Source organism: Eriocheir sinensis, chromosome 30 (genome assembly GCF_024679095.1).
Source record: "Eriocheir sinensis breed Jianghai 21 chromosome 30, ASM2467909v1, whole genome shotgun sequence".
NCBI lineage: Eukaryota > Metazoa > Arthropoda > Malacostraca > Decapoda > Varunidae > Eriocheir > Eriocheir sinensis.
The window spans coordinates 4,195,532-4,220,566 of record NC_066538.1 but is presented as its reverse complement, the minus strand read 5'-3'; the positions used below and the strand labels follow the sequence as shown (position 1 = coordinate 4,220,566).

Here is a 25,035-nt window from a genome sequence, read left to right as displayed (position 1 = left end):
CCTCAAAATCTTCCTCCATTTGTCCCTCCATTTCTTCAGAGTCAGCATATCTTCCTCTGTTTGTCTCTCTATTTCTTTCCACAGCATATCTTCCTACTCTTCCAACTCATCACTTACAACACACTAAGCCTCTATCACCACCAATCTTCCTCTCCCATTCTCCTTCCATTTCTTCCTACACAGCATATCCTTCTGCTCTTCCAACTTCATCACCCAACATTCCAAGTCAACACTAATTCCCTCTCCCATTTCTTCACCCACAACATCTATTCACTTACTTACTAGTCATGCAAAAGTAAAGCACTCATAGTTATTAGTAGTTAATTTACCAGACTTCCCACACAATAGATTTTCTTAGACCTACTTTGAAGCAGAGAAATCAAAAGTTAGCAAAAAGGACAAAAGTTGGTGCTGGAAAAAATCATTATAGTAGTTCTTCATCGCCTTACTCTCTTAAGTCCAACGTTTATCCTCCGCTTTGCAGATGTCCCTGGAGGAGAGCACCACGGAGAAGGTGTGTGGGCTCCTGCGTGTGGCGCTTTCCAGTCTGGGGCGGCTCCTGGAGGTGGCGTCCATGGTGGAGTTTGGGAAGCTTGCGGATGAAGTGTTGCAGTACCTAAAGGCTGTCACCACCCTGCTGCCCACCCTGACTGTGCAGTGCGGACAACAGGTGTGTGTGTGTGTGTGTGTGTGTGTGTGTGTACAATTCACTCACGGTCTGATCATGGGTCATATTCTTAAATATTTTGGCACTCACCCACACATATTTGACAAGGCTTTCATAGGGTTTTGGGCATTTCCAGGGATAGTTTTCTGACCCTGGTGGTAGTTTGACCTTTATTCAGTGCCGTGAACCTAATAAAACACTCGCCACAACCCGACTGGTCCCCTTTTTTGCCTCTGTAAATAGTTGGTGTGGGAGGCGAGATTGTCTGAGAATACTGACTCATGTGCTAGACTCACAATCACCAGCCAGTACCTTCCTTGGTGTGTGTGTGTGTATTCTTACCTGTTTATATTTTCACAGGTTTGAATTAATCTTGTGTGTTCCATAATACTATAAGGACACTAGGAAACTTATTGCACATTAAAATTGGTGAAGATACACTTACTGAGCCTTCATGTGTGGTGGGTACTATACTTACATCACATCTTAGTTGCTGATAGAAAACTCTGCCTCTATTCGATACTTTCCCTCTTCCACACAGCTGCTGAAGTGTCTCTTTGGCTCGAATGTGATGGCTCTGTGTGAACAACTGTCTCGCAAGGGGTCATCAGAGACACTTTCCCGGGGTGGTGCCGAGGGAGGGAACGCAGGAGTGAGGATGGAGGAGCCCAGCCTGCACCACCTCTGCTTCAACCTGCCCCTCACCCAGCTGGAAAAGGACCTCTCGGACTTGTCTGGGGAACGGCAGGATGGCGAGTCTGTCAGGTGCGTCCGTGTGTGTGTGTGTGTGTGTGTGTTTTTTTTTTTTTTTTTTTTTTTTTTTTTGTGTGTGTGTGTGTGTGTGTGTGTGTGTGTGTGTGTGTGTGTTTTCAGCAAGGGAGGCAGCTCAAGGGCAAAAACAAAGACAACAACAACTACAAAAATCCCACTAGACACTGCTCTGAATAAAAGTAGTGAGAAAGAGAGGTCAATTTTGAGTGCAGAGGTGTCTCGATGCTCTCCTTTTGAATGAGTGTAAGTGTGTTCATCCATCTATCTGAAACTGACCTCTCTTTTGGCCACTCTTTACTCTTTCATAGGAGCAGTACTAGTGAGCTCTTTGGTTTTATTTATTTCTGCCCTTGAGTTGCTTCCTTTACTGTAAAAAAAGAAAAGAGTAAAAGTATCTGCCTGCATGCTGTCTGTGTGTGTAGATGTGTTTGGTTAGGTTAGGTATGGTTACATTAGGTTAAGTTAGGTTAGGTTAGGCTAGGTTAAGTATGGTTATGTTAGGTTAAGTTAGGTTAGGTTAGGCTAGGTTAGGTATGGTTACATTAGGTTAGGTTAGGTTAGGTTAGGTTAGGCTAGGTTAGGTATGGTTATGTTAGGTTAAGTTAGGTTAGGTTAGGCTAGGTTAAGTATTGTTATGTTAGGTTAAGTTAGGTTAGGTTAGGTTAGGTATGGTTACATTAGGTTAGGTTAGGTTAGGCTAGGTTAGGTATGGTTAAGTTAGGTTAGGCTATGTTAGGTTAAGTTAGGCTAGGTTAGGTATGGTTACGTTGGGTTAGGTTAGGCTAGGAAAGGTATGTTAGGTTAGGTTAGGCTAGGTTAGGTATGGTTATGTTAGGTTGAGTTAGGTTAGGTATAGCTAGGTTAGGTATGGTTACATTAGGTTAAGTTAGGTATAGCTAGGTTAGGTTAGGTTAGGTATAGCTAGGTTAAGTTAGGTTAGGTATAGCTGCATTAGGTTAGGTATAGCTAGGTTAGGCTGGATTAGGTATGGTTACATTAGGTTAAGTTAGATTAGGTTAGGTATTCGTAGATGTTTTGTGTGTGCTCAGATCAACATGAAATCAATAACAGTAAGGGGAGAAGCCTTTTTATAATCCTGTGCTGTATCCCCCAACACAGCACCTTCAGCCTGACCCACCGCAAGAGCAGCTCAAACCTCTTCAAAACCCTTGGACGCGGCAACGACAAGACCTCCCTCAGCTCCTACATCAGACTCTTTGAACCTCTCGTCATCAAGGCGCTGAAGGTATATAGTGTGTTGTCTCCACTATTGGTTCCCTGTTAGTCTTTGGTTCCCTCTGTCTTTCAATCTATCTCACATGCACGGTTTCTTTATCTTAATTTGTTTTTGTGTCTTGTTTTCTCAGTTCAAGTTCAGATATCTTACTTGCGACTTATATCTCTGCCTTTACTTGTTGTCATATCTTGTACTTCTCTGTTGATCTTTGGTTCCCTCTATCTTTCTCTCTATCTCACATGCTCAGTTTCTTTATCTTCCTCTGTTTCTGGGTCTGGCTTTCTCAATTCATGTTAAGATATCTCGCTTGCAAATTATATCTGCCTCTACTTGTTGCCATATCTTGTACTTCTCTGTTGATCTTTGGCTCCCTCTATCTTTCTCTCTATCTCACATGCTCAGTTTCTTTATCTTCCTCTGTTTCTGTGTCTATCTTTCTCAATTCATGGTCAGATATCTTTCTTGCAAATTATATCTCTGCCTCTAGTTGTTGCCATATCTTGTACTTCTCTGTTGGTCTTTGGTTCCCTCTATCTTTCTCTCTATCTCACATGCTCAGTTTCTTTATCTTCCTCTGTTTCTGGGTCTGGTCTTCTCAATTCATGTTAAGATATCTTGCTTGCAAATGATATCTCTGCCTCTGCTTGTTGCCATATCTTGTACTTCTCTGTTGATCTTTGGTTCCCTCTATCTTTCTCTCTATCTCACATGCTCAGTTTCTTTATCTTCCCCTGTTTCTGGGTCTGGTCTTCTCAATTCACGTTAAGATATCTCGCTTGCAAATTATATCTCTGCCTCTACATGTTGCCATATCTTGTACTTCTCTGTTGGTCTTTGGTTCCCTCTATCTTTCTCTCTATCTCACATGCTCAGTTTCTTTATCTTCCTCTGTTTCTGGGTCTGGCTTTCTCAATTCATGGTCAGATATCTCGCTTGCAAATTATATCTGCCTCTACTTGTTGCCATATCTTGTACTTCTCTGTTGATCTTTGGCTCCCTCTATCTTTCTCTCTATCTCACATGCTCAGTTTCTTTATCTTCCTCTGTTTCTGTGTCTATCTTTCTCAATTCATGGTCAGATATCTTTCTTGCAAATTATATCTCTGCCTCTAGTTGTTGCCATATCTTGTACTTCTCTGTTGGTCTTAGGTTCCCTCTATCTTTCTCTCTATCTCACATGCTCAGTCTCTTTATCTTCCTCTGTTTCTGTGTCTATCTTTCTCAATTCATGGTCAGATATCTCGCTTGCAAATTATATCTCTGCCTCTACTTGTTGCCATATCTTGTACTTCTCTGTTGGTCTTAGGTTCCCTCTATCTTTCTCTCTATCTCACATGCTCAGTTTCTTTATCTTCCTCTGTTTCTGTGTCTATCTTTCTCAATTCATGGTCAGATATCTCGCTTGCAAATTATATCTCTGCCTCTACTTGTTGCCATACCCTCTACCTCTCTGTTAGTCTTTGTTTCCCTCTGCATTGCACCCTCATATCTTTCTCCCTATCTTTCATGTCTTTATCTTCATCTGTTTCTGTGTCTGGCTCTCTCAGTTATCCTCCTCCATGTTAAGATATCTCGTTTGCAATTGATATCTCTGCTTCTACTTCTTAACATACCCTCTATCTCTCTGTTAGTCTTTGGTTCCATCTGCATTGCACCCTCTTATCTTTCTCCCTATCTTACATGTCTTTATTTCCATCTGTTTCCCTCTTCATTTCTTCCTTTTACAATTGTATGTGCAAGAAATTGACCCCAAAACCCAAAATTGACCTCTCTTTTGACCACTTTCTACTTTTATCTTTTTTAAGGAGCAGCATTTAGTGGGCTTTTTTCTACACTTTTTTATGCCTTTGAGCTGCTTCCTTTCCTGTAAAAAAAAAAAAAAGAAATATGCGAATGTATGTAAATCTATGGTCATCGTTGCGTGTGTGAAGATGACCCACAGTTCCTCCTCTCCCTCCTAAGCTCTACACAGTCTCGAGCGACGTCACCATGCAGCGGTCCGTCCTGCAGCTGTTGATCCACCTGGTGCAGATCCGGGTCAACTACTGCCTCCTTGACTCGGACCAGATCTTCATTGGCTACGTGATCAAGCAGTTTGAGTACATCGAGGAGGGACAGATCAAGTAAGCAGAGGAGGATGCTGGGCTTTTTAGGGGTCACTATGATTAATATGGGTCTCTATTATTACTATCCGTTGCTATTATTGTTATGGGATGCTGTGATTACTGTGGGTTACTATCATTACGTTTATTTATGCATTCAACGCCCCTGGTTACTCTGATTATTATGGGTTACTTTTATGACTATGGCTGCTTTTAACTTACGAGATGTGTGTGTTCAGAGGTGTAAGTGGGATGTATTTCACTTAGGTTCCTCTCCCTGAATTTTTACTACGTCAGTTTCTACGGTTTTTATGAGCTGTGTGTGTTCAGAGGTGTAAGTGGGATGTATTTCACTAAGGTTCCTCTCCCTGAATTTTTACTACGTCAATTTCTACGGTTTTTATGAGCTGTGTGTGTTCAGAGGTGTAAGTGGGATGTATTTCACTAAGGTTCCTCTCCCTGAATATTTACTACATCAACTTGTACGGTTTTTACGAGCTGTGTGTGTTCAGAGGTGTATGTGGGATGTATTTCACTAAGGTTCCTCTCCCTGAATTTTTACTACGTCAACTTCTAAGGTTTTTACAAGCTGTGTGTGTTCAGAGGTGTTAGTGGGATGTATTTCACTAAGGTTCCCTCCCATCAACTTGTACGGATTTTATGAGCTGTGTGTTTTCAGAGGTGTTAGTGGGATGTATTTCACTAAGGTTCCTCTCCCTGAATTTTTTCTGCATCAGCTTCTATGGTTTTTAAGAGCTGTGTGTGTTCAGAGGTGTAAGTGGGATGTATTTTTCTAAGGTTCCTGAATTTTTACTGCATAAACTTCAAAGGTTTATATAACAGCAGGAATCTCAAGTGTTTGGTTCATTTGTTTCCAGACAGGCGGAGGAGCTGATTCCCTCCATGTTCCGGTTCCTGGTGCTGCTGTCCTACGAGAGGCACCACAGCAAGAGCATCATTGGGGTGCCGAAGATCATCCAACTCTGCGACGGCCTCATGGCAAGTGGGCAGCCTCCCCTGTCGCACTGTGAGTATTTAGTGAGATGTGGTGTTCTTTGTTTGAGTTAAGTTTGGACCTCTCTGCTGCCATATCTATTCTTTTCCAACATGCTCTAGAACTAATTTGATAGTGTTTTTGCCTTCTTGCTCATCCCTATTTGTATTTTTTTGTTTCTATTATTATTATTATCATTATGTATTGTTTTGTATCTAATCAAGCTCATAGTGTCCCTTATTCTGTAGGGAGGAGGAAGAGAAATGACGCTGTATGCTGTCTTATAAGTGCCGCATATGATTTTTCTTTTATACTGATCCTTAGTGGTGGTGGACTTTACTATAGAACACCGGTGGTTTGTCTCAACCTATTAGTGTTATGAGAAGAGTTTTTACTGTGTCACGATGATCTATAGTTACCTTGTGGTGATGAGTGTGGTGCATTTCAGGCATCCTTGCGCTGCAGCCGCTGGTGGAAGACTTGTTCCTCGTACGCAGCAGCACCAGCACAGCCGACCAGCGGGAGTTGGACGCCCAGCGGGAGGTGCTGTGTTCCATGCTGCTGCGGCTGGCTCACTACCATCAGGTACACCGCTGTTCTGGCCCGTCATATAGCCAGTCACTCCTTACAACACTGTCTAGTATTTGTTTGGGGATCAGTATATCGTCACCTTCGTAAACAAACCGCCTAACTCATTATTTTCTACTTTTCAGGAAATCAGAAAAGAGCTGTCATTATCTCATTTGGCTTAAGATTTAGGCAGAAATGAAAAGGCCAATTCTAGAACACTCAAACCTTGAATGACGAAGGCAACTATACAACAATGGGCATCACATGTTGAAAAATTGATATAAACAAAAAAATGGAAATAGCTGAAAATTTACTTAGGCGATTATTTTATGAGGGTGATGATATTATACATAAGGTTAAAACTAACAGAGCCTCCTCAGTCTCACTTCTCCATCAGTCCTGTGTTGTTCTGCCGCCTGATTCAAATATTGATTCAAAGTCCACTAAATTTACATTGCATCCTCTTTCCACCTTTCCACATATCAGAGTTCATCATAATAACTGAACAGGGTGTGTTTTTAGTATGCCAGTGTCTGATAACTGAACTAAATTTATTCATATATGCTTTTATCTTATTTGAAACTTAACTTTACATCATGCATTCAAAAAGGGTTACCTGGTGGGTGTGCGGAGGTGTGTGTGGTGGTGAGTTTGGTGTATTTACCTAGTTGTAGTTTTACAGGGCCTGGGCTTTACGCTCGTGTGGCCCCGTCTCCGTGTCAATATATATCCAACTTTTCCTTAAAGCATTGCACACTCTCTCAGGTGCTGCAGCTGATCTCCCTGGTGCTGGGTGCCACACGAGAGACCAATGGGGACCGCTGGAGGAAGCTTTCACGGCAGGTTATTGACACACTCCTGCCCTTCATGTCCAAGCTCCAGGTCAACCTTGACTCAGAGGTAAGAGCCAGTTGTTCTCCCTTTCCCTCTCATTGTTTCTCCTGGTTTTAGGTATTTCAAAAGTGATACCTTATGCTAAGTTAATTGACCTCTTTTGATTCTTTTTTTAGGAGCAGCGAGTAGCAGGCTTTTTTATTATTGTTTCCTTTTTTTGTGTGGCCTTGAGCTGTCTCCTTTGTTGTAAAAAAAAAAAAAAATATGTATAAGAAAACTTCCGGTCGTCTCGTCATCTCTTATCGTCTCATTGGTTGCAGGAGTCGCTCAGTGCAGTGGAGGAAGTAATGAATGGCGTGTGTGCTTCTGTTTACCGGCCGGTTGACTGTGTCCTCAAGGCCCTCTTCACCTCCCCTTGTGAGCTGGTGAGTTGGGTTGTGATAAACTTGTCTCTGCACTGTTCTCTCATTACTTTCTTCCTGCTAACCTGTAATCATGTGCCTTTGTGCCTTTATTCTTGTTGTGTTTTTGTGTGTTTACAGTTCACTTGACAAAGAAAATTACAAGGAAACATCTCTCCTTTTGTCTCTTTTCTTATGGTCATGTTTAAAATTTGCCTCGGTTATCTTTTCATGAGAATGCAAAGAAAATTAAAAGAAAAACAGCTCACCCTTTGTATTTTCTGTGTGGGACTCTTAGAAAACCTATTTATGAGAACACACACACACAAAAAAAAAAAAAAAAAAAAAAAACTAACATCTCTTTCCCGCAGGAGACGACGGTGGGTGTGGAGCGGTGGGTGGGCGGGGTGCTGCTGCTGCTGCGTGCCCTCATCACACACTCCACCTCAGAGCTCGTCCTCGCACGCCTCGAAGAGCTCGGTCTCAGCATGGACTACATACACACAGACACCTTGCCAGACTCCTCCTCTGCTTCCGGCGCCACCTCCACCACCACCACTACCACCACCACCGCCCCAGCCCCAGTCGCTCCGCAACCCCAGGGGCCTCCACGTCCAGCCTCACTCCCGCTCCCATGTATAGAGTCGCTGCCAAACTTCCGTGACCCTCTCAATGTGACCCAGCCAGAGACTCAACCCCAGGTGGCCATGGCAAGGTGGGTGAGGACACACACTGGATACTTGTTGTCTTTTTTGTTTCTGTTCTAAGAGGAGATGGACCAACTACCAAAGAAGAGTGATGAAGTAAATTGCTGTAATATGCTCTCCTGCAAAGAAAATAGAGGGAGATGGCAAGAATTAATGATAAGATTTCCATAGTTACAGTCTGTATCCCACTGTTTAATTAATGTAGCTGGAGAAATACCTTGATACACTTCAGCTGCATATTGCTCCAGTATGTTGCAGTTTTAAATATCTAACTATAGGAATGTGAATATCTGGATGTTTTTTATTGTTTCACTTCCAAAATTTGTATTGATTTCTAAATCTATCTATTATAAATATATAATATAACATATGTAACTTATGACGGAAGCACTTCAAGTCTGAATTATTTATCCCTTTTCCACAGGGTCATATAGTAAAAATGGACCTTTGTACCTCACATGTTGCTTAAAACACAATATGACTTTTAATTTTTTATACAAGATATATTCACAAGCAGAAATATTACCCCCATCCCATTGTAACTCTCTGTACTATTCTTTAACTGGGTGTAGAATGCTTCTATCATATTGTCACTCCATATCACAAATGTCTCCTTCCTATGTCACCACTCCCTTCCTTTCCCCCTCAGGTTCCTGCTGGAGGTGGTGCGGGTGAGTGTGAGTGAGATCAGGAGTGTTCGTCTGGCTCTCCTTAGCAGTGGTCTGGGGAGTGAGGGGGCCGGCCAGCACTCCCCCGACATGCTGGTGCACCTCTCACATCACCTGGTGCTCACCCTCCTCCACCTCACGCTGTCCAGTAGGTGTTGTGTGGGTGTGTGGGAGCCGTTGTTTTTGGGGGTTACGGTTGTGTGTTTGGTTGAATGGCTCAGTTTGGGTTTCAGTATTTTAAGTTTTTCATTTTTTTATTTTTTCTTGTGGTTTTGTTGTCTGTTTGGGTTACGGTTGTGTGTGTTTGGTTGAATGGTTCGGTTTGGGTTTCATTATTTTAAGTTTGTTTCCATTTTTTCTCTTTTTTTTTCTTGTGGTTTTGTGGTATGGGTTAATTTTTTTATTTTTATTTTTGGGGGGGATTGTTTTGGGTTAATTTTTCTATGGTCTTGTTCTTTTATGGGTTAGTTTTTATGGTTTGGATTTGGTTTAATTTTTTATAGTTTTATTTTTTAGTTAGTTTTTTTATTTGGTTTTGGATTCATTTTTTATGGTTTTATTGTTTTGTTTTGTTTAACGATATGGTATTATTTTTTTGCATTTTCATTTTATATGGTTTGGTTTTGGTTGCATTTCGCTCATTTCTTTACGTTTCATACTCTGGTTGATGTTGTGTGTGGAAGTCTTTGTCTCATTTCTCACGCTTCTTTTTTTGGTTCAGATTCTCAGTCCATTACCCTGCATGTCATCTTATCCACTGTGCATGTCTTTCTTTGGTTCTTTATGGTCAAGGGCTAATCTTGTGATGTTAACTGTATTGTGTATGATTTTTGTATTTTTGTGTTATTGTATTCAATCTAGTATAAACTTTTTGTTATTGAAAACCCACTGTATGTCTAGTCACCACTGGGGTTAAGAAGGGATGGATGATGTTTATGTATCATTTATGGGACAGTGTTTTCTTTTGATAGCTCAGTTCAGTTACCTAGTTTTATTTATTTATTTTATTATTTTTCTTGATGCGTGTAGTAATTAGAATGTGTATCAGTCATGTATGGAACAGTTTACTTATTAATACTTCAGCTCAATTATCTAGTTTTATTTCTTTATTTTATTATTTTTATCCTGTCTTGCAAACACACCTTAGTCACCCCCGCCTGTTACCTCCAATGCAGACCAGTGGCGGGAAGTGATCATCTCGCTCAAGGACATCTGCAGCAGGGAGGTGGAGCTCATGGAGGAGATCAGCGAGGCCCTGCTCTTCGTGTCCGGCTGGTACCCACCACTCACGCTGCTCTGGTGCAAGCTCCTCACCTCCCTGGACCTCACCTCCCAGCACCTGTGGACCCGGGTGCTCAGGACCTGCCAGCGCAAGTCCGTGACCAGCGTAAGGTAAGGGTTTGAGTGGGTGGTGACTCCTGTAGGTGAGAGGACAGATGAAGAGGGGATTGGAAGGGTACTATATGATTTTTATTTATTTATTTATTTATTTATTTATTTTATTTTTTTTTTTTTTTTTATTTTTTTTTTTTTTTTTGCTAATCTATTTCTGTGAAGGTGGGAATTTGAGGTGATTGCTTTGTCATGAAATGTTTAGAGAGAGTGGAGTGTATTATCTGCAACATGTCCTTTTCAGTTTTGTCATGTGTTTATAAGCATCATCTCCATTTATCTATAGTTTCAACCTAACCAGACCTGTCATTCCATATGTGTTCATTGTCATCTCTGTGCTGCAGCCATTAATCTTCCTTATTTGTTGCCTAAGTCTCAATATGACAGACTGTTACATGTTACACTCCCTTCACAACCCATACCTAGCATATAGAGAAAACAATCTATGTAAACCCTAAACCTGGGTAACGCTGTAAATTCCTGGTTAATTTATCGTCACTTGACTGTAACACTCGTCTCTCGTCTCTCCCGTTAACAGCAGCCCAGTGGTGAGTGAGGCCACAGGACCCTCCAGCTGCCTGTCCCTTGAGTTCATGAGGCGGTGTGGTCTGCTGGTGTTTTCAGAGTTTGTGGTGAGTACAAGTCCGTTTCCTGGGGGCTCTTACACTCTGGGTCATATTATGACATTTCACCGCCCAGGAACACATATTTGACAAGGCTTTCGTAGGAGTTGTAGGCATTTCCAGGGGTAGTTTTATGACCCTGGTGGTAGTTTGACCCTTCTTTTGTACCATGAACCTGAAGAAACAGTCATTAGAACCCAATTGACCCCCTCTTAGAAATAGCTGATATGAGAAGTGAAAGTCATATAAAACCAACCTCTATCAGAACCTCATCCATCCTCAGTTTGCATCCCATAGAAATTAGAATATACAAACTACAGCATATTCAGTGTTTGTCTATCCCATTATTGCAAGTTTAGACAACACCTGAAACAGACAGACTTTAGCTTGTTCAGTGTTTGTTTATCTCATTATTGCAAGGCTAGACAACACCTTAACCCAGTAGGAGGGACGGGAAAAATTTGTGGCTTTACCGTGTAGCAGCGACGGGCCAAATTTGTGCCACGATATAACCCCCCAAAAAAAGATGATACATAATCTGATCATAAATGCTTTGATATATATTATGAAATGGTTTGTGTGAGGGGTGATTTTTTCTAATTTTTCTCACTTAGAGGGACCATTAAGAAACATGATCCCCACTGCTACCGGGTTAAACACAGACAACACCTAAACAACACCTTGAAACACATTAACCGAACACCTGAAACTCATTAACCATCCCTTGTTTTTCCGGCCATAGGTGCGACACATGCAGGAGGGGGAGTGGCTGACGTGGCTGGTGGTGCAACACATAAGTGACGTGGTTCTGCTGCACACCGAGCCGCCAGTCCACACGCTGCTCCAGTCCATCCACAGCTCACCCGCCGCCTCCGCCCTCCTCATCCAGGCCATCCACGCGCGATGTGATTATGTCCACAAGGTTATGCGCCAACCCATTTTTTCATTACTTTATTTTTGTAACTTTATTTTTTACTTTATTTATTTTTGTTACTTTATTTGTTACTTTATTTTTGTTGCTTTATTATTTTTGTTACTTTATTTATTTTTGTTACTTTATTACTTTATCTATTTTTGTTACTTTATTTTATTACTTTATTTTTGTTACTTTATTTATTTTTGTTACTTTATTTGTTACTTTATTTATTTTTGTTAATTTATTTGTTACTTTATTTGTTACTTTATTAATTTTTGTTACTTTATTTGTTTCTTTATTTAATTTTTGTTACTTTATTTGTTAATTTATATATTTTTGTTACTTTATTTGTTACTTCATTGATTTTTGTTACTTTATTGGGTCTGCTGATGTGAGAGGGGTTGTCAGAATTACATGTGGGGATCTTAAAGTGTGGGAAATAACTTTAATTAACCACACATGAACCACAACTAGGGTAAAAAAACAAAAAATATGAATTAAAATCAAAGGCATGAATATACTTTTCCTCACCATCAGATATTGACCTCACTCATCAGCAGATATTGGAGTGTTTTTTTTTTTTTTTTTTTTTTCTTTTCAGATTAAGTAGTTTATTCTGTCTCTCACTGGCAAGCAGATGACTCTCGATCCTGTATTAATCTTTTCTTTTAAGTAGGAAGTGTCTGCTTAAATCATGACCTCATTTTACAAGTGTTTCTCTATTCATTTGTATATTTATTTATGTTTATTTATTTATTTGTATATTTATTTATTTATTCATTCTATCCAGTAAAAAAAAAGGTCTTAAAAAATGCTGTTCCTGTAAAGAGATTAGAGAAAGATCCTAAAGAAATTATCAGATTTATATCCAGAGGTTTCTTGATACACTCCTTTTGAAAAGTTTGTTGTAGAAGGGGGAGAAATACAGTAGAAAAAAATATGTTCCAGAGTTTACCAGTGAAAGGAATGACAGAATGAAGATTGTGGTTTTTTTTTCAAAGTGGAGTGGATTTAGTATGACAGTGTCCCATTCGTGTTGATCCATAAGACTGTTTCCCTCCTCTTCAGGCCGAGTACGGAGGGCACATCATATCCCTTGTGTCTGGGGTGCACATCTCACAGTCCGGTGCGTTGGTCATCTTCATCGTGGAACGGCTGCTTGCGTCACCCTACCTGGCCGTCACCAGAGCCGCCTGCGCCCTGGCCACGCGACGACTACAGCTGCTCCTGGCCATGTCTCCGGGCCAGGTCGCATCTCAGTTACCCCTCGAGGACACCACCAAGATTATCTCCTTCCTCAAAAACCACAAACTTGTAAAACGGTGAGTTGGTTCATCGATGAGTGGTTGTTTGGGGGGATTGTAACTTTCTTGTGCCACTTTAGGTTTGATTTTAGGTTCATGCAATACTCAGCTGGTTGCCTGCTTAACATACGCACCCTAGTCAGGCCTTGCAGCAATTCTATGGGGTTTTTTTATGACACTTTTGCTTCTCACATCAGCTATTTCTAGAGGTCAAAGAGGGGATCATTCAGGTTATAGTGAGTGCTTTATTAGGTTCATGGTACAGAGGAAGGGTCACACTACCACCAAGGTCATGAAACTACCCCTGGATATGCCCACAACTCCTATGAAAGCCTTGTCAAATATATGAACTTGGGGGACAAAGTGTTTTAAAATACGACCCTATTTCCCGCCCTTGGTACACAGGTATGGGCACTTGTATGGCCTGCTGGAGCGTCTCGTAGGGCAGGTGCATGGGATAAGTGTGGGGTCTGGCTCTGATGCATCCCTCACCTCGCCTCCCCACCACACCACAGCGCCCTCGGCCACCAGACTGGACCTCTCATGGTACCTACAGTTAGTAAGGAATAGGTAAGTACGCCATTTATGTTTTATTGGGCTACGTAATTGATATAGCAGCAACTGTAATTACTTTTGTCATTTGTTTGCTGCATATAACCATCCCTCCTCTAATGAAAAAAAAAAGTGTGTAGAGCTTTTGATTAAGACGTTTTGTGGGATGATGTGTAACCCAACTGAATAACAAGGAATAGAGTTTAGTTCATTAAAGTATAATAGACATCTTTGCTCGTAACATCAACCTGCCTTAGAAAACAAGCATAATAGGAGCCTGAACTGGAAAATTACCCATGAAAACCAGATTAATCTTCTTGTGGCCTTAGAAAACAGTTATAGAGGGAGCCTGAGTTTAAGAATATGTACCTAAGTCGCACCTGCTAATGAGTGTTGTGTGTCGGGGTGCAGGTGTCAGCATGGCGAGGGGGGCGGCCTGGAGTGTGGACAGCTGCTGAGCCACCTGGAGTACAGTGAGATCATCAACGTCATGTCGGGCAAGTCGTTCAACACGGCCCTGCTCACACACACACTCAGACTTGGCCTCACCTCCACCCTGCAGGTATGGGGTCTTGCGTGTCTGTCTCCCTGGTTCTTCTTCACTAATATCCACTACAATGACCGTTACAATTACAGTCAACCCTCGATATAACGGATTTTGGATATAACGGAAAAGGTCAGACGGTCAGAAATCCATGGAGATCGACCGAGAATAGTTTTTGAACCACCCGCTCCCGGTAATTACATTAACGTCTTTCGGCATTAACGGACGAAGTTCCCCCCCAATTAAACCGTTATATCGATGGTTTACTGTACTCTCATTTGGTGAGATGGGTTTTATTTGAGTTTATTTTAATTTTTCAAGTTTTGTTATTATCTATTCTTTTGATTAGTGATTTTAATTAACTTATGTGTCGCACACCAATCATTCATTCATTTGTTTCAAGATATTTCTCTCTTGTGGCCTAGGCCGCTAATCTTTCTCTTATTTTAAATGTTGAATTTTTATGATTTTCTTTTTTTTCTGCTTCTTTCTTGGATGTTGCCTCACATCCACAGGAAAAGGCAAGTAGTACAAAAGTCAATATAATATGTTTACTTTTTTATCTCTTATATTTTGTTTATTTTATCGTTAATTTTTTTCGTTCCTTCCTTTGACATCACATGGACAGAACATATTGATGACATAATATTTTCTACACTTCAAACTCAATCCAAAGCCCTTTATCATTTCCCATTCACAATCCTTTGAAATACCCACTCACATGTCTACACAGGCTAACCGTGACTGGGGCGAGTGCAACAGCTCCGTCGAGACAGGGGACAGCGAGGAGTGCAGCAGCGGCAGTGGCCAGGGGGAGGCGCCTCTGTACACGGCCAGCAAGGTCATCCTCCTGCAGCACCTGGCCCGGGTCGCTGCCTCCCTGCCACGCCCACACCACACCTTCACGCCAGGTAGAGTCTTGGGTGGTAGCTCTTGTATGTTTTTTTTTTTTGTGTGTGTGTGTGTGTGTGTGTGTTAAATTGTATATACAGTAAATCCCTTATGATAATTGGGAACTGTAGGGATTCAGAGGTGCCAGATAAATTTAAATTCCAGATACTTGGGGTATATTCTGAAAGTTACTCATGTGATTTCAGCCAAGTACTTGTGTTTTACTGTAACTTAATTGTTTCGTATTCACTGATATTATTTTTGTTTTGTTTTACTGTTTGTGTCTGTTTTGGAATTATTCTGTTTTACAATATGTGGTTATATTGTGTTTCGCGGTCAATAAATATCTATATATATCTTCCTATGATTTAAAGTGTGTATAAATATCTAGATAAAATCAATGTTTGTTTTTCATTTCATCATAACCTTCTTTTTTTGGTTTCCCTTTTCATTTCCTTTTCTATGCAATCCTTCATATTTCTTTTATTTCTTCCTTTCCATTTTATTTCCTTCCTCCCCTCTCCCTTTTATTCCCTTCCTTCCCATTACTTCCATCCTTCGTCCCTCTCCTTCTTCCTTACCCATTTACTTTGATTTCTCCTTCACTTACCCCCTCCCCATCACTTTCTTCCATTGTCTCTCCATCCCTCTCTTTTTCCTTACCTATTTCCTTATATTTCTCCCTCACCCCTTCCCCATCACTTTCTCCCTTCATCCCACCATCCCTCTCTTCCACCTTACTTATTTACTTCTCCCTCCCTTACCCCCTTCCCATCACATTCCTCCTTCGTCCCTTTCATCCCTCTCCTCATCCGTCTCTCCCCAGGTGGCGGCAACAAGTACAGTGAGCGGGTGTGCAAGCTGTTGGCGGGTGAGGACGGCATCGGCAGCGTGGTGGACACCCTGGCGCCGGCCGTGGTGGAGTACCTCGGGGGCATGACACGCCTACCCTGGGGTGCTCAGGTCCTCCCAGAACACTCAGAACATATCCTTAGATTTGCACTGCTGGCCATGGAGGTGAGTGGCGATGTGTGGGTGTGTGTGTGTGTGTCAAATAATTAAGTCAGGCATTTCTAGAGTGGGTGTTTTTTTTGTCATGTCCGTTTTTATACAGGATACTATTTACAGTTACTTTTAGACTTACTTAGATTACAGCTGAGATAATAAAAAATATAGATATAGTGACAGGTTTGAAGTGGATTCTTATCAGTAAGTCATGTATACTGGAGTCTTGTTATTTCCTTTCCTTTTCTACTCAATCCTATTTTCTATTATTTCTTCCTTTACATTTGATTTCCCTCCCCTCTCCCTTTTATTTCCATCCTCCCCATTACTTCCATCCTTTGTCCCTCTCGTCCCTCCATTATATTACATACATAAACATAAAATTCTCTCTATCTTTCTCATATTCATAGATAAACACAAATCTCTTTCTCTTATACATTACTTCCATCCTTTGTCCCTCTCGTTCCTACATTATATTACATACATAAACATAAAATTCTCTTTATCTCTCATATTCATAAACACAAATTTCTTTCTCTCATATCCATTAACAAACCTCATTCCATATATAGCTAGAAAAATGTCTCTGCCTTGTGTCATTCCAGTACCTCCATTGGCAAGTGTGGCTGGGCAGTGTGAGCATTGAGGTGGCCAGCCTGTGCCTCAGCTGTGTGGACGCCGTGCTCCGCTGCAGCACACTGGCGGGGCTGCTGGGCCTCTCCGACAGGACCTCATACGTGTGCTCCGTGGTGGCTGCCCTGCATGCTGCCACATCCCACCTCGTCAAGCCCCGGGCACTGCCAAGGTGGGGGGTATGGGGGTGGTGTTAGGGTTTAAATTCACAAGTAGAAAGTGTCTCATGGATGTCAGGGTTTAGGTTAACAAGTGTAGTGTCACATGGGTGTCTAGGTAACTTAACACTTCTCTCTGCCACACTGACATACACTTCCCCTCACTTCCCTTTGCACTAACTACTACTTTTTGACACTTGAATTTACGCTTCATAGAGTCAGTCAAAACATAATGAGGAGTACTAATGACACTCACTCTCCTGCTTCCATCCCTCCAGCCTCCCAGCGCCCCTGATGCAGTGCCTGAACGGCGGGGAGAGCAGCCTGCTGGTGGCCTGCCGCAGACTGATGCAGCTTGTGGTGTTTCTAGAAGGCGGCAACTTGCGTCACCTTCCCCCGTGTGTCGCCCAGCCCATCAGGTGTGTAGCCTAAGTTATGTCCTTCCCTGTGCTTTCATTTTCAGCTTTTTCTTGCTTGTCGCTTCTGGTCTCATTCTGTTTTCTCTCCCCTGGTCTCATTCTGTTTTCTCTCCCCTGGTCTCATTCTGTTTTCTCTCCCCTGGTCTCATTCTGTTTTCTCTCCCCTGGTCTCATTCTGTTTTCTCTCCCCTGGTCTCATTCTGTTTTCTCTCCCCTGGTCTCATTCTGTTTTCTCTCCCCTGGTCTCAATCTGTTTTCTCTCCCCTGGTCTCATTCTGTTTTTCTCCCTGGTCTCATTCTGTTGTCTCTCCCTGCTCTCATTCTGTTTTCTCTCCCCTGGTCTCATTCTGTTTTCTCTCCCCTGGTCTCATTCTGTTTTCTCTCCCCTGGTCTCATTCTGTTTTCTCTCCCCTGGTCTCATTCTGTTTTCTCTCCCCTGGTCTCAATCTGTTTTCTCTCCCCTGGTCTCATTCTGTTTTCTCTCCCCTGGTCTCATTCTGTTTTCTCTCCCCTGGTCTCATTCTGTTTTCTCTCCCCTGGTCTCATTCTGTTTTCTCTCCCCTGGTCTCATTCTGTTTTCTCTCCCCTGGTCTCATTCTGTTTTCTCTCCCCTGGTCTCAATCTGTTTTCTCTCCTCTGGTCTCAATCTGTTTTCTCTCCCCTGGTCTCATTCTGTTTTCTCTCTTCTGGTGTCTCGTTCATTTTTTTTTTTTTTTTTTTTTTTTTTTTTTTCCCCAGCAGTGTCTAGTGGGCCTTTTTGTTCCAGTTTTTTTTTTATTTATTTATTTTTTTTTTTTTTTAGCTACCTCCCTTGCTGTTAAAATTTGTTCCCTTTGTCCCTCTTTTCCTTCCATCCCAGTCCCAGTTCCTACAACACTCAATCTTGTTTCCACATCTTTTCATTTTCCATTCGTCCTTTCCATTCGTCCCTTAGTCCTCCTTAAACTGATCTATAGTTGTAAGCATCTCAGCAACTGGTCTAACCTCATATATGGGAAACTCTAACATTGCACATAAGATGATGATGACTGGTGATGACTGTAATACTTGTCTCAGTTCATGTTCGTGATGCCTGTCTCTCTTTCCTCAGGGGCATCACCATGGGCGTGGGGCGAGTCCCTGCCCTCAACAGTGTGGTGCGGGTGGCCCCTGATGTGTGGGCCCTTGGTTGGACGCCTCAGTTCACGGGGGAGCACAGCACCTCCCTCCCTCCAGTCCCTGTTGACTTGCTGCAGGAGACAGATGTTCTTAAGCAGTTCATTTTCAGGTAGTGTGAAATAATAGCCCAAAAGAACTGAAGGATTAGTATTCAAATAATTGTAATGTGTCAAGGGTAGAGGTTCATTGTTGTTTTCCAGGATGACAGTGTTTTCTTTAAGACATTCTCAACCTGCTTATTTTCAGGTAGTGTGAAAGAACAGCCCCAAAGAACTGATGGAATAGTGTTCAAATAATTGTAATGTGTCAAGGGTAGAGGTTCATTGTTGTTTTCCAGGATGACGATGTTTTCTTTAAGACATTCTCAACCTGATCATTTTTAGGAAGTGTGGAAGAACAGCCCCAAAGAACTAAAGGATTAGTGTTCAAATAATTGTAATGTGTCAAGGGTAGAGGTTTATTGTAGTTTCCCAGGATGATGATGTTTTCTTTAAGACATTCTCAACCTGATCATTTTTAGGAAGTGTGGAAGAACAGCCCCAACGAACTGATGGATTAGTGTTCAAATAATTATCATGTGCCAAGGGTAGAGGTTCACTGTCGTGTATGCCAGGATGACGCTGTTTTTTGTAAGACATCCTCGACCTAGTCATTTTCAGGAAGCATGAAGTACCAGCAAAAATCATATTCATGTAGTAAGAAATAAATTACAAAATAAATCAAGTTTCAAATAAATACAAATAAATCAGGTTGCAAGAGTGGAGACTTATGCAGCTGTGTTCAAGCATTTACAGGCAACATGAAATAATAACAAAAAAAAAAAAAAAAAAAATGCAACGACGGACTGAATAAATAATGATCAAATGAAGGTAATATGTCAAAGATGGAGGCTGATACAGTATTGTTCCTCAGGATGGAGCTGTTTGGGTGGATTGGGCGGCAGCAGTTTGAGGAGACGTGGATGGCCCTGCTGTCCGTGCTAAACGCCACCCCGAGCGAGAGCACTCCACCGGCGGAACTGCCCTTCATCAACCTGGTAAAGCACACACTGTTTGTTATGGCTGGAGGCTTGATTTTAACGCAGTATCTATTGGATGATTTATCAAGGCTTGCAGCTACCACTCTTTAGACTTAGAGATAGTTAAATATGTAGTTTATTGACCATATTAAATGCAAAATACACACTAATACATTGCCTTCATAATTTGGTATTGTTAGAAAGTAGGTTGCAATATTTTTACTTCTCTTAAGGGGCTGGAAAGAAATTATAGTGGAACCTCTCTTGATACTTTAAGTGAATCCTATTTTTATTGTAATGTCATGGAACTCTCACTTCAGTGGCTACCAAGTGATAACAAAGTACATTTCTTCTTACACAGAGTCTTTCTTTGGCTGTGCGCGGCATCACTGCCCTTCTCATCCAGACTTTACTTCTGCCTGTCCCCGGCAACCCCCACAGTGGCCACCTGTTAAGCCTGCCACGAGACAAGCCACCGTCCTACCTCACCTCGAAGTAGGTTTGCAGGCTACTTATATAATGAGAGTGATGGAAAAAGCGTCACTGTATAGAGTTGATTTTGTTAAGGAAAATGGATACTTATATTATGTAGAACAGTTTGTACATGCATCACATTTTTTTCTATATATGTTGTAAGGTTCTTGTCTCCCTGTAACTAAAAAAATGTATGGTAGACTTTCTTTGTATCTTTAACTGAGTGGACATGAACATATCACATTTTTTATGTACGAAGATTTTCGGTCTCCCTGATTTGTGACTAAAGAGTGTATGGTAGAGTTTCTTTGTCAAATTAGCTGATAAGATCTTTAATTGAGTGGCCTTCAGACTCTAGGTAAAGAAGGAAACAGTCATTGATTTGCCTTATACACACTCACTTATTGCTTCCATGGTCTGCCTCTCTGCCTGTCCATCCACTGAGACCACTCCCAACATTCCCATTCCCTCCAATCTTCACATCTTTGTCATTATTTTACTCTCTGTCTCTCTCTGTCACTGTCTCTCTGCCTGTCCATCCACTGAGACCACTCCCAACATTCCCATTCCCTCCAATCTTCACATCTCTGTCATCACTTTACTGTATATCTTGGTGAATAAAATACACTATCACTGATCATGTTCTCTCACCTGCCAGGGCCGGACACAAACTGCAGGAGATCATGTCACGCCTCCACGACAAACTACGGGAGGTCCAGCACCTGACCCGAGGAGGCCCCCAGCAGACGCCACCCTACCACCTGGGCCAAGCATCTGTCGAGTACCTGGTGACGGCACTCAACAGCCACGCAGAGCCGCCAGACTCCCCCGACACCTACCTCCATACAGGTGTGGAACGCATGACCTGAATATATATGAATAAATAAATTGTCTCGATAAGAAATGATAAGAAATAGTTTGTTCAGAAGTTGTAAGTTAGTTAGTTAGATAAGAGTGATACCCTTTTTATAGTTAAGACAGACCTGGGTTAAAATAATATGCAGGACTTAACCACATGTTCTTTTCATGATTTGTCTGCCAGGAAATAGCCTTTTAATGATGGATGCTAATGTAATGTATTGGCATGTTGAGTTTTCCATTGATTTATGACTGGCACTAACATAAATGTAACTCCATATTGATTTAGTTACCATAAACACTTTTTTTTTATCTCTGCATATTTGCTCCTCAGAATTCACTTGCATATAAAGTGGTAGTGTACTTTATTCACCAAAATGTACAGTAAAGTGATGTCAATGATGTGAAGATTGGAGGGAATGGGAATGTTGGGAGCGGTCTCAGTGGATGGGCAGGCAGAGAGGCAGAGACAGAGGGAGACAGAGTAAAGTGATGCTATAGATGTGAAGATTGGAGGGAATGGAAATGTTGGGAGTGGTCTCAGTGGATGGACAGGCAGAGAGGCAGAGACAGAGGGAGACAGAGTAAAGTGATGCTAAAGATGTGAAGATTGGAGGGAATGGGAATGTTGGGAGTGGTCTCAGTGGATGGGCAGGCAGAGAGGCAGACCAAGGAAGCAATGAGTGAATTTTGTGATGCTCTCTTTCAGGCTGTTATGAGTTTGAGATCCGAGAACAGCAACTGGCGAGCTGTGGTCTTGATGTGCAGTCCTGCCTCCACTTCCTCCACTACCTTTATTCCTCTTGGCTGCGTCCACAGGTATGATCTAATGCAACAGACTCAGTCATTAGTATGTTCTGTTCTTATGTTCTTTTTCTTTCCTTATGTTCTTATTTTCTTGTGCTCTTATGATTCCTCTAATGCACAGGTTCAGTTATCAGTACCTCCTATTCTTCTTCTTATGTTCTTCTATCTAGTGTCCTTATGTTCCTCTATTTCTTTTCTTATTAACTTTTATGTTCTTATTTTCTTGTGTTCTTATGTTTCCTATTTCCCCTTCCTTTATTTATATTCTTTTACTTACTCTACTGTTACTCTTATTTTCCATATCCATGTATACTCTTCAAGTGGTCTCTGTTTGGGTCTATAGCTCATTTTGATTTTCCCTTGATGCCCTTTCATAGCTTTCAGTAACAAATCAGACGAGTCATTTGGTGTGATCAAGGAAAACTTTTATCATATGTCCCCGTAATCAATGTCTTCTGTGTGTGGCAGAGTGGCTTGTGTGCGTCAGTAGTGGCAGAGGTGGTGAAGTCTGTGAGCTGCCTGTGTGATCTGTTTTGTTCCGCGGCGCACCATCGCTGGGTGCTGGAGTCGCTGATCCCCCTACACACCCTGCACCCCATTGAGGACCACATAACCCAGCAGTACATCATCCTGGCCACCTGCAAGGCTTTGGCGACACTCAGGCTGGCCAAGCAGGTTAGTCTCTCTGTCTTATTTCATCTGTATATCCTCCTTTTATTTTATTTTAGTTATTTTTTTACAGGTCCAGTTTTTTTTTTTTTTTTTTTTTTTTCCCTCATTTTTTGTTGCCCTTGAGCCATCTCCTTTGTTTTTAAAAAAAAAAAAAAAAAAAAAACAGGGAAGCAGCTCAAGACCAAAGTACAAAAACAGAAACAAAAACAAGTTGTATGACCCTGGCCGTAGTTTGACCCTTCTGTTCCATGAACCTAAAATACCACTCATGAGAACCTGACTTGTTTCCTTTTTTGCCTTTGGAAAAATTGACGTGAGGTTCGAAAGCATTTAACAATATCAACTTAAGACTGGCATGTATACTGAAGGAGTCTTACCGTGCTTGCCAGGAGGTGAGCTCATCGCTGAGTGAGGGCGTGGTGCACATCGTGGAGGGCGGACTCAAGAGCGGCCAGGTGTCGGTGCGTTCCTGTGCGGTTCAGGGGCTTCTCTACCTGCTGCAGGGGCCCCCAGAGGACAGCCCGCCCCTCATCATCCTGGCAGCTAACTACATCCTCAAATACAACGATGGGTGAGGCATAGCTAGGGAACTGTTGTGATTGCATCCTTGTCCCCATTTTCATTTATCTTTTTGACACCAGAGGAAGCAGTCAAGTTATAGCCATTGAAGTGTTGTGACTGCATCCTTTTGATTTCTTTTTATAGCTCAAAATGTTAATGAGCTTAATTCTCCTCTCGACATTCCAGGAAGAGCCGTGAGTGTGAGAGCCATGAAGTCGGGGTGTGGGAGGTGTGGGTGTACCTGGTGGAGCATTATGAGACCCTTCCAGACCCCACACTGCCCTCCACTGCCCTCCACATGGCCCTCACCACTGCAGCCTCCCTCACCACCACCCCGAGGCTCCTTCACCAGGTTCTGAGGGGCGTGGAGCGGCTGGTGTTGGTGCAGCAGCTCTCCAGCAACACTGTGGAGGTGATCTCAAAGCTGGTGATGGATCTGGTCTTGAACGGCACTCCCTCCACCTCCATCGCTGCCCTGCCCCTTTTCATCACTGCCCTGTATGCCAATGTGAGAAACAATGCGGCACTTGAACCAGGAGTCTCACAGGACAGCAACGCATCAGACCCAGAGACTCTCCTTCTAGTCATGGAAAAACTTTCCGTCTTCTTTGATCGGATCCGTGTTGGGTACCCGCATGAGGCCGGGGTGGTGGCTGGCCTGCTGGGACCGTGCCTGCTGGACATCCTCCCAGCCAGCCAGATCCTCAACAAGGTCATTACCGAATACATATCCTCCCACCAGCCACACCCTCACCTGCTGGCCTCGACACTGTTCCAGGTGTTTGAGGGAGCCATCGGGGAGAGTGGGGAAGGTCTGGTGCAGGAATGGGTGCTTCTCTCCCTCAGTAACTTCACCCAGCGCAGCCCTGTATCCCTGGCTGTCTGGTGCCTCACTTGCTTCTTCATTGCTGCGTCCAGCAACAGGTGGCTGAGAGCTGCTTTCCCCTCAGTCCAGGCTCGGTTGGGTAAGCTGGATGCAAGAGACATACAGATCTTCTGTCTGGCTGCATCCCATTTCCGGCAGAGTCTTGCCACTGAGGAGCAGAAGGTCAAGTTTGAAGCCGTGTTCCAGGCTGTGGCTACTCCAGGCTCCCCTTTTCAGGAGCTGCTGGATTGCATTAAAGACTAAAATTAGAGGATGTAAGTTTTGTAGAGCTCATGTGAACCAGCCAGTTCAGTTCCCGTCACTGCTGTTTTAGTCCATCTAACTTGACTTGTAAGGTAATAATTTCATAGTAATAGAAATATGAGCTTCCACTTTGACTTACTGAAATTGACATTTGCCTGAACTGGTTAAAGGTGTGAATGCTTTGTACATACTTATATTGTGTACATATATTTAAAACTTATTGTATAGTTATCAAGAGAAATATTGTTGATAATAGTCACATAATACAGTTAATTATATTAGACTCATCGTTTTGTAAACACATCTGACAAAGGAACTTTATATATATATATTTTAATTCTTCTTGAACTCAAAATCTATTTCAGAAAGTTAGGTGCAGGGCCCCACGGTGCTCAGGCTGTGGGGCTGCATGTGTGCCCCTCTTGGCGGGTGTGGGTGTGGCCTGTCCTGGTGCTGGGGCTGTCCAGGCCAGCACCCGCCCTGAGGAGGGTTGGCACTGGGAAGGGCATCCAGTCAGAAACTAGCCTCGGAGATCACAGCCAACCCATATATATGTAGAAATGGCTGTGATATGTGGGTGATATTTCTAATAAAATAGTCTCTTAAATGTTGACATTCCAATGATCTGTTATTCACAGGCATGTTTGTTTTAAGGGAGGTGAATAGAGAAGAGTGCTACAGTATGGCTTTAGATCATATATTTTAGTAAACTCACAAAACCACACTAAGTAAAAGTTCAATAACTTATAATTATCTCCTTTGGAAAATGTAAAGGAGATAATTATAAGTTATTTAAATTTTGTGATATGATTTCATTTAGTTAAAGCTGCTGGCTCAAGTACTGGATGACCAATGTTTTACTGTGTGGAAGATAATTTTGCACTGTGATGCTGAGCAGAGATATTTTAGATTTTTGAGATTTGACTTTTGAGATATATCAAGGATGAAGGTCTTCTTTTACAAAGCTAAT

General features: G+C 42.2%; 1 protein-coding gene across 4 annotated transcripts in view; it reads left to right on the top strand.

The window, feature by feature from the left end:
* Nucleotides 1-24,686, top strand: part of LOC127005480 (huntingtin-like) — a 39,587-nt gene extending 14,901 nt beyond the window's left edge. For all 4 annotated transcript variants that reach the window (XM_050874378.1, XM_050874375.1, XM_050874376.1 and 1 more), the window contains exons 22-49: nt 485-670; nt 1,209-1,432; nt 2,558-2,684; nt 4,638-4,798; nt 5,656-5,804; nt 6,220-6,356; nt 7,107-7,241; nt 7,496-7,600; nt 7,948-8,291; nt 8,933-9,099; nt 10,127-10,343; nt 10,882-10,975; nt 11,709-11,888; nt 12,951-13,204; nt 13,592-13,756; nt 14,150-14,300; nt 15,016-15,193; nt 16,000-16,190; nt 16,784-16,983; nt 17,248-17,388; nt 18,479-18,655; nt 19,459-19,582; nt 19,926-20,059; nt 20,697-20,887; nt 21,606-21,715; nt 22,172-22,378; nt 22,765-22,946; nt 23,123-24,686. In XM_050874378.1, the coding sequence (XP_050730335.1) occupies nt 485-670; nt 1,209-1,432; nt 2,558-2,684; nt 4,638-4,798; nt 5,656-5,804; nt 6,220-6,356; nt 7,107-7,241; nt 7,496-7,600; nt 7,948-8,291; nt 8,933-9,099; nt 10,127-10,343; nt 10,882-10,975; nt 11,709-11,888; nt 12,951-13,204; nt 13,592-13,756; nt 14,150-14,300; nt 15,016-15,193; nt 16,000-16,190; nt 16,784-16,983; nt 17,248-17,388; nt 18,479-18,655; nt 19,459-19,582; nt 19,926-20,059; nt 20,697-20,887; nt 21,606-21,715; nt 22,172-22,378; nt 22,765-22,946; nt 23,123-24,065 (5,574 nt within the window). In that variant the 3' untranslated portion in view covers nt 24,066-24,686. The remainder of the gene's footprint in view (nt 1-484; nt 671-1,208; nt 1,433-2,557; nt 2,685-4,637; nt 4,799-5,655; nt 5,805-6,219; nt 6,357-7,106; nt 7,242-7,495; nt 7,601-7,947; nt 8,292-8,932; nt 9,100-10,126; nt 10,344-10,881; nt 10,976-11,708; nt 11,889-12,950; nt 13,205-13,591; nt 13,757-14,149; nt 14,301-15,015; nt 15,194-15,999; nt 16,191-16,783; nt 16,984-17,247; nt 17,389-18,478; nt 18,656-19,458; nt 19,583-19,925; nt 20,060-20,696; nt 20,888-21,605; nt 21,716-22,171; nt 22,379-22,764; nt 22,947-23,122) is intronic.
* Nucleotides 24,687-25,035: the final 349 nt, after the last annotated feature.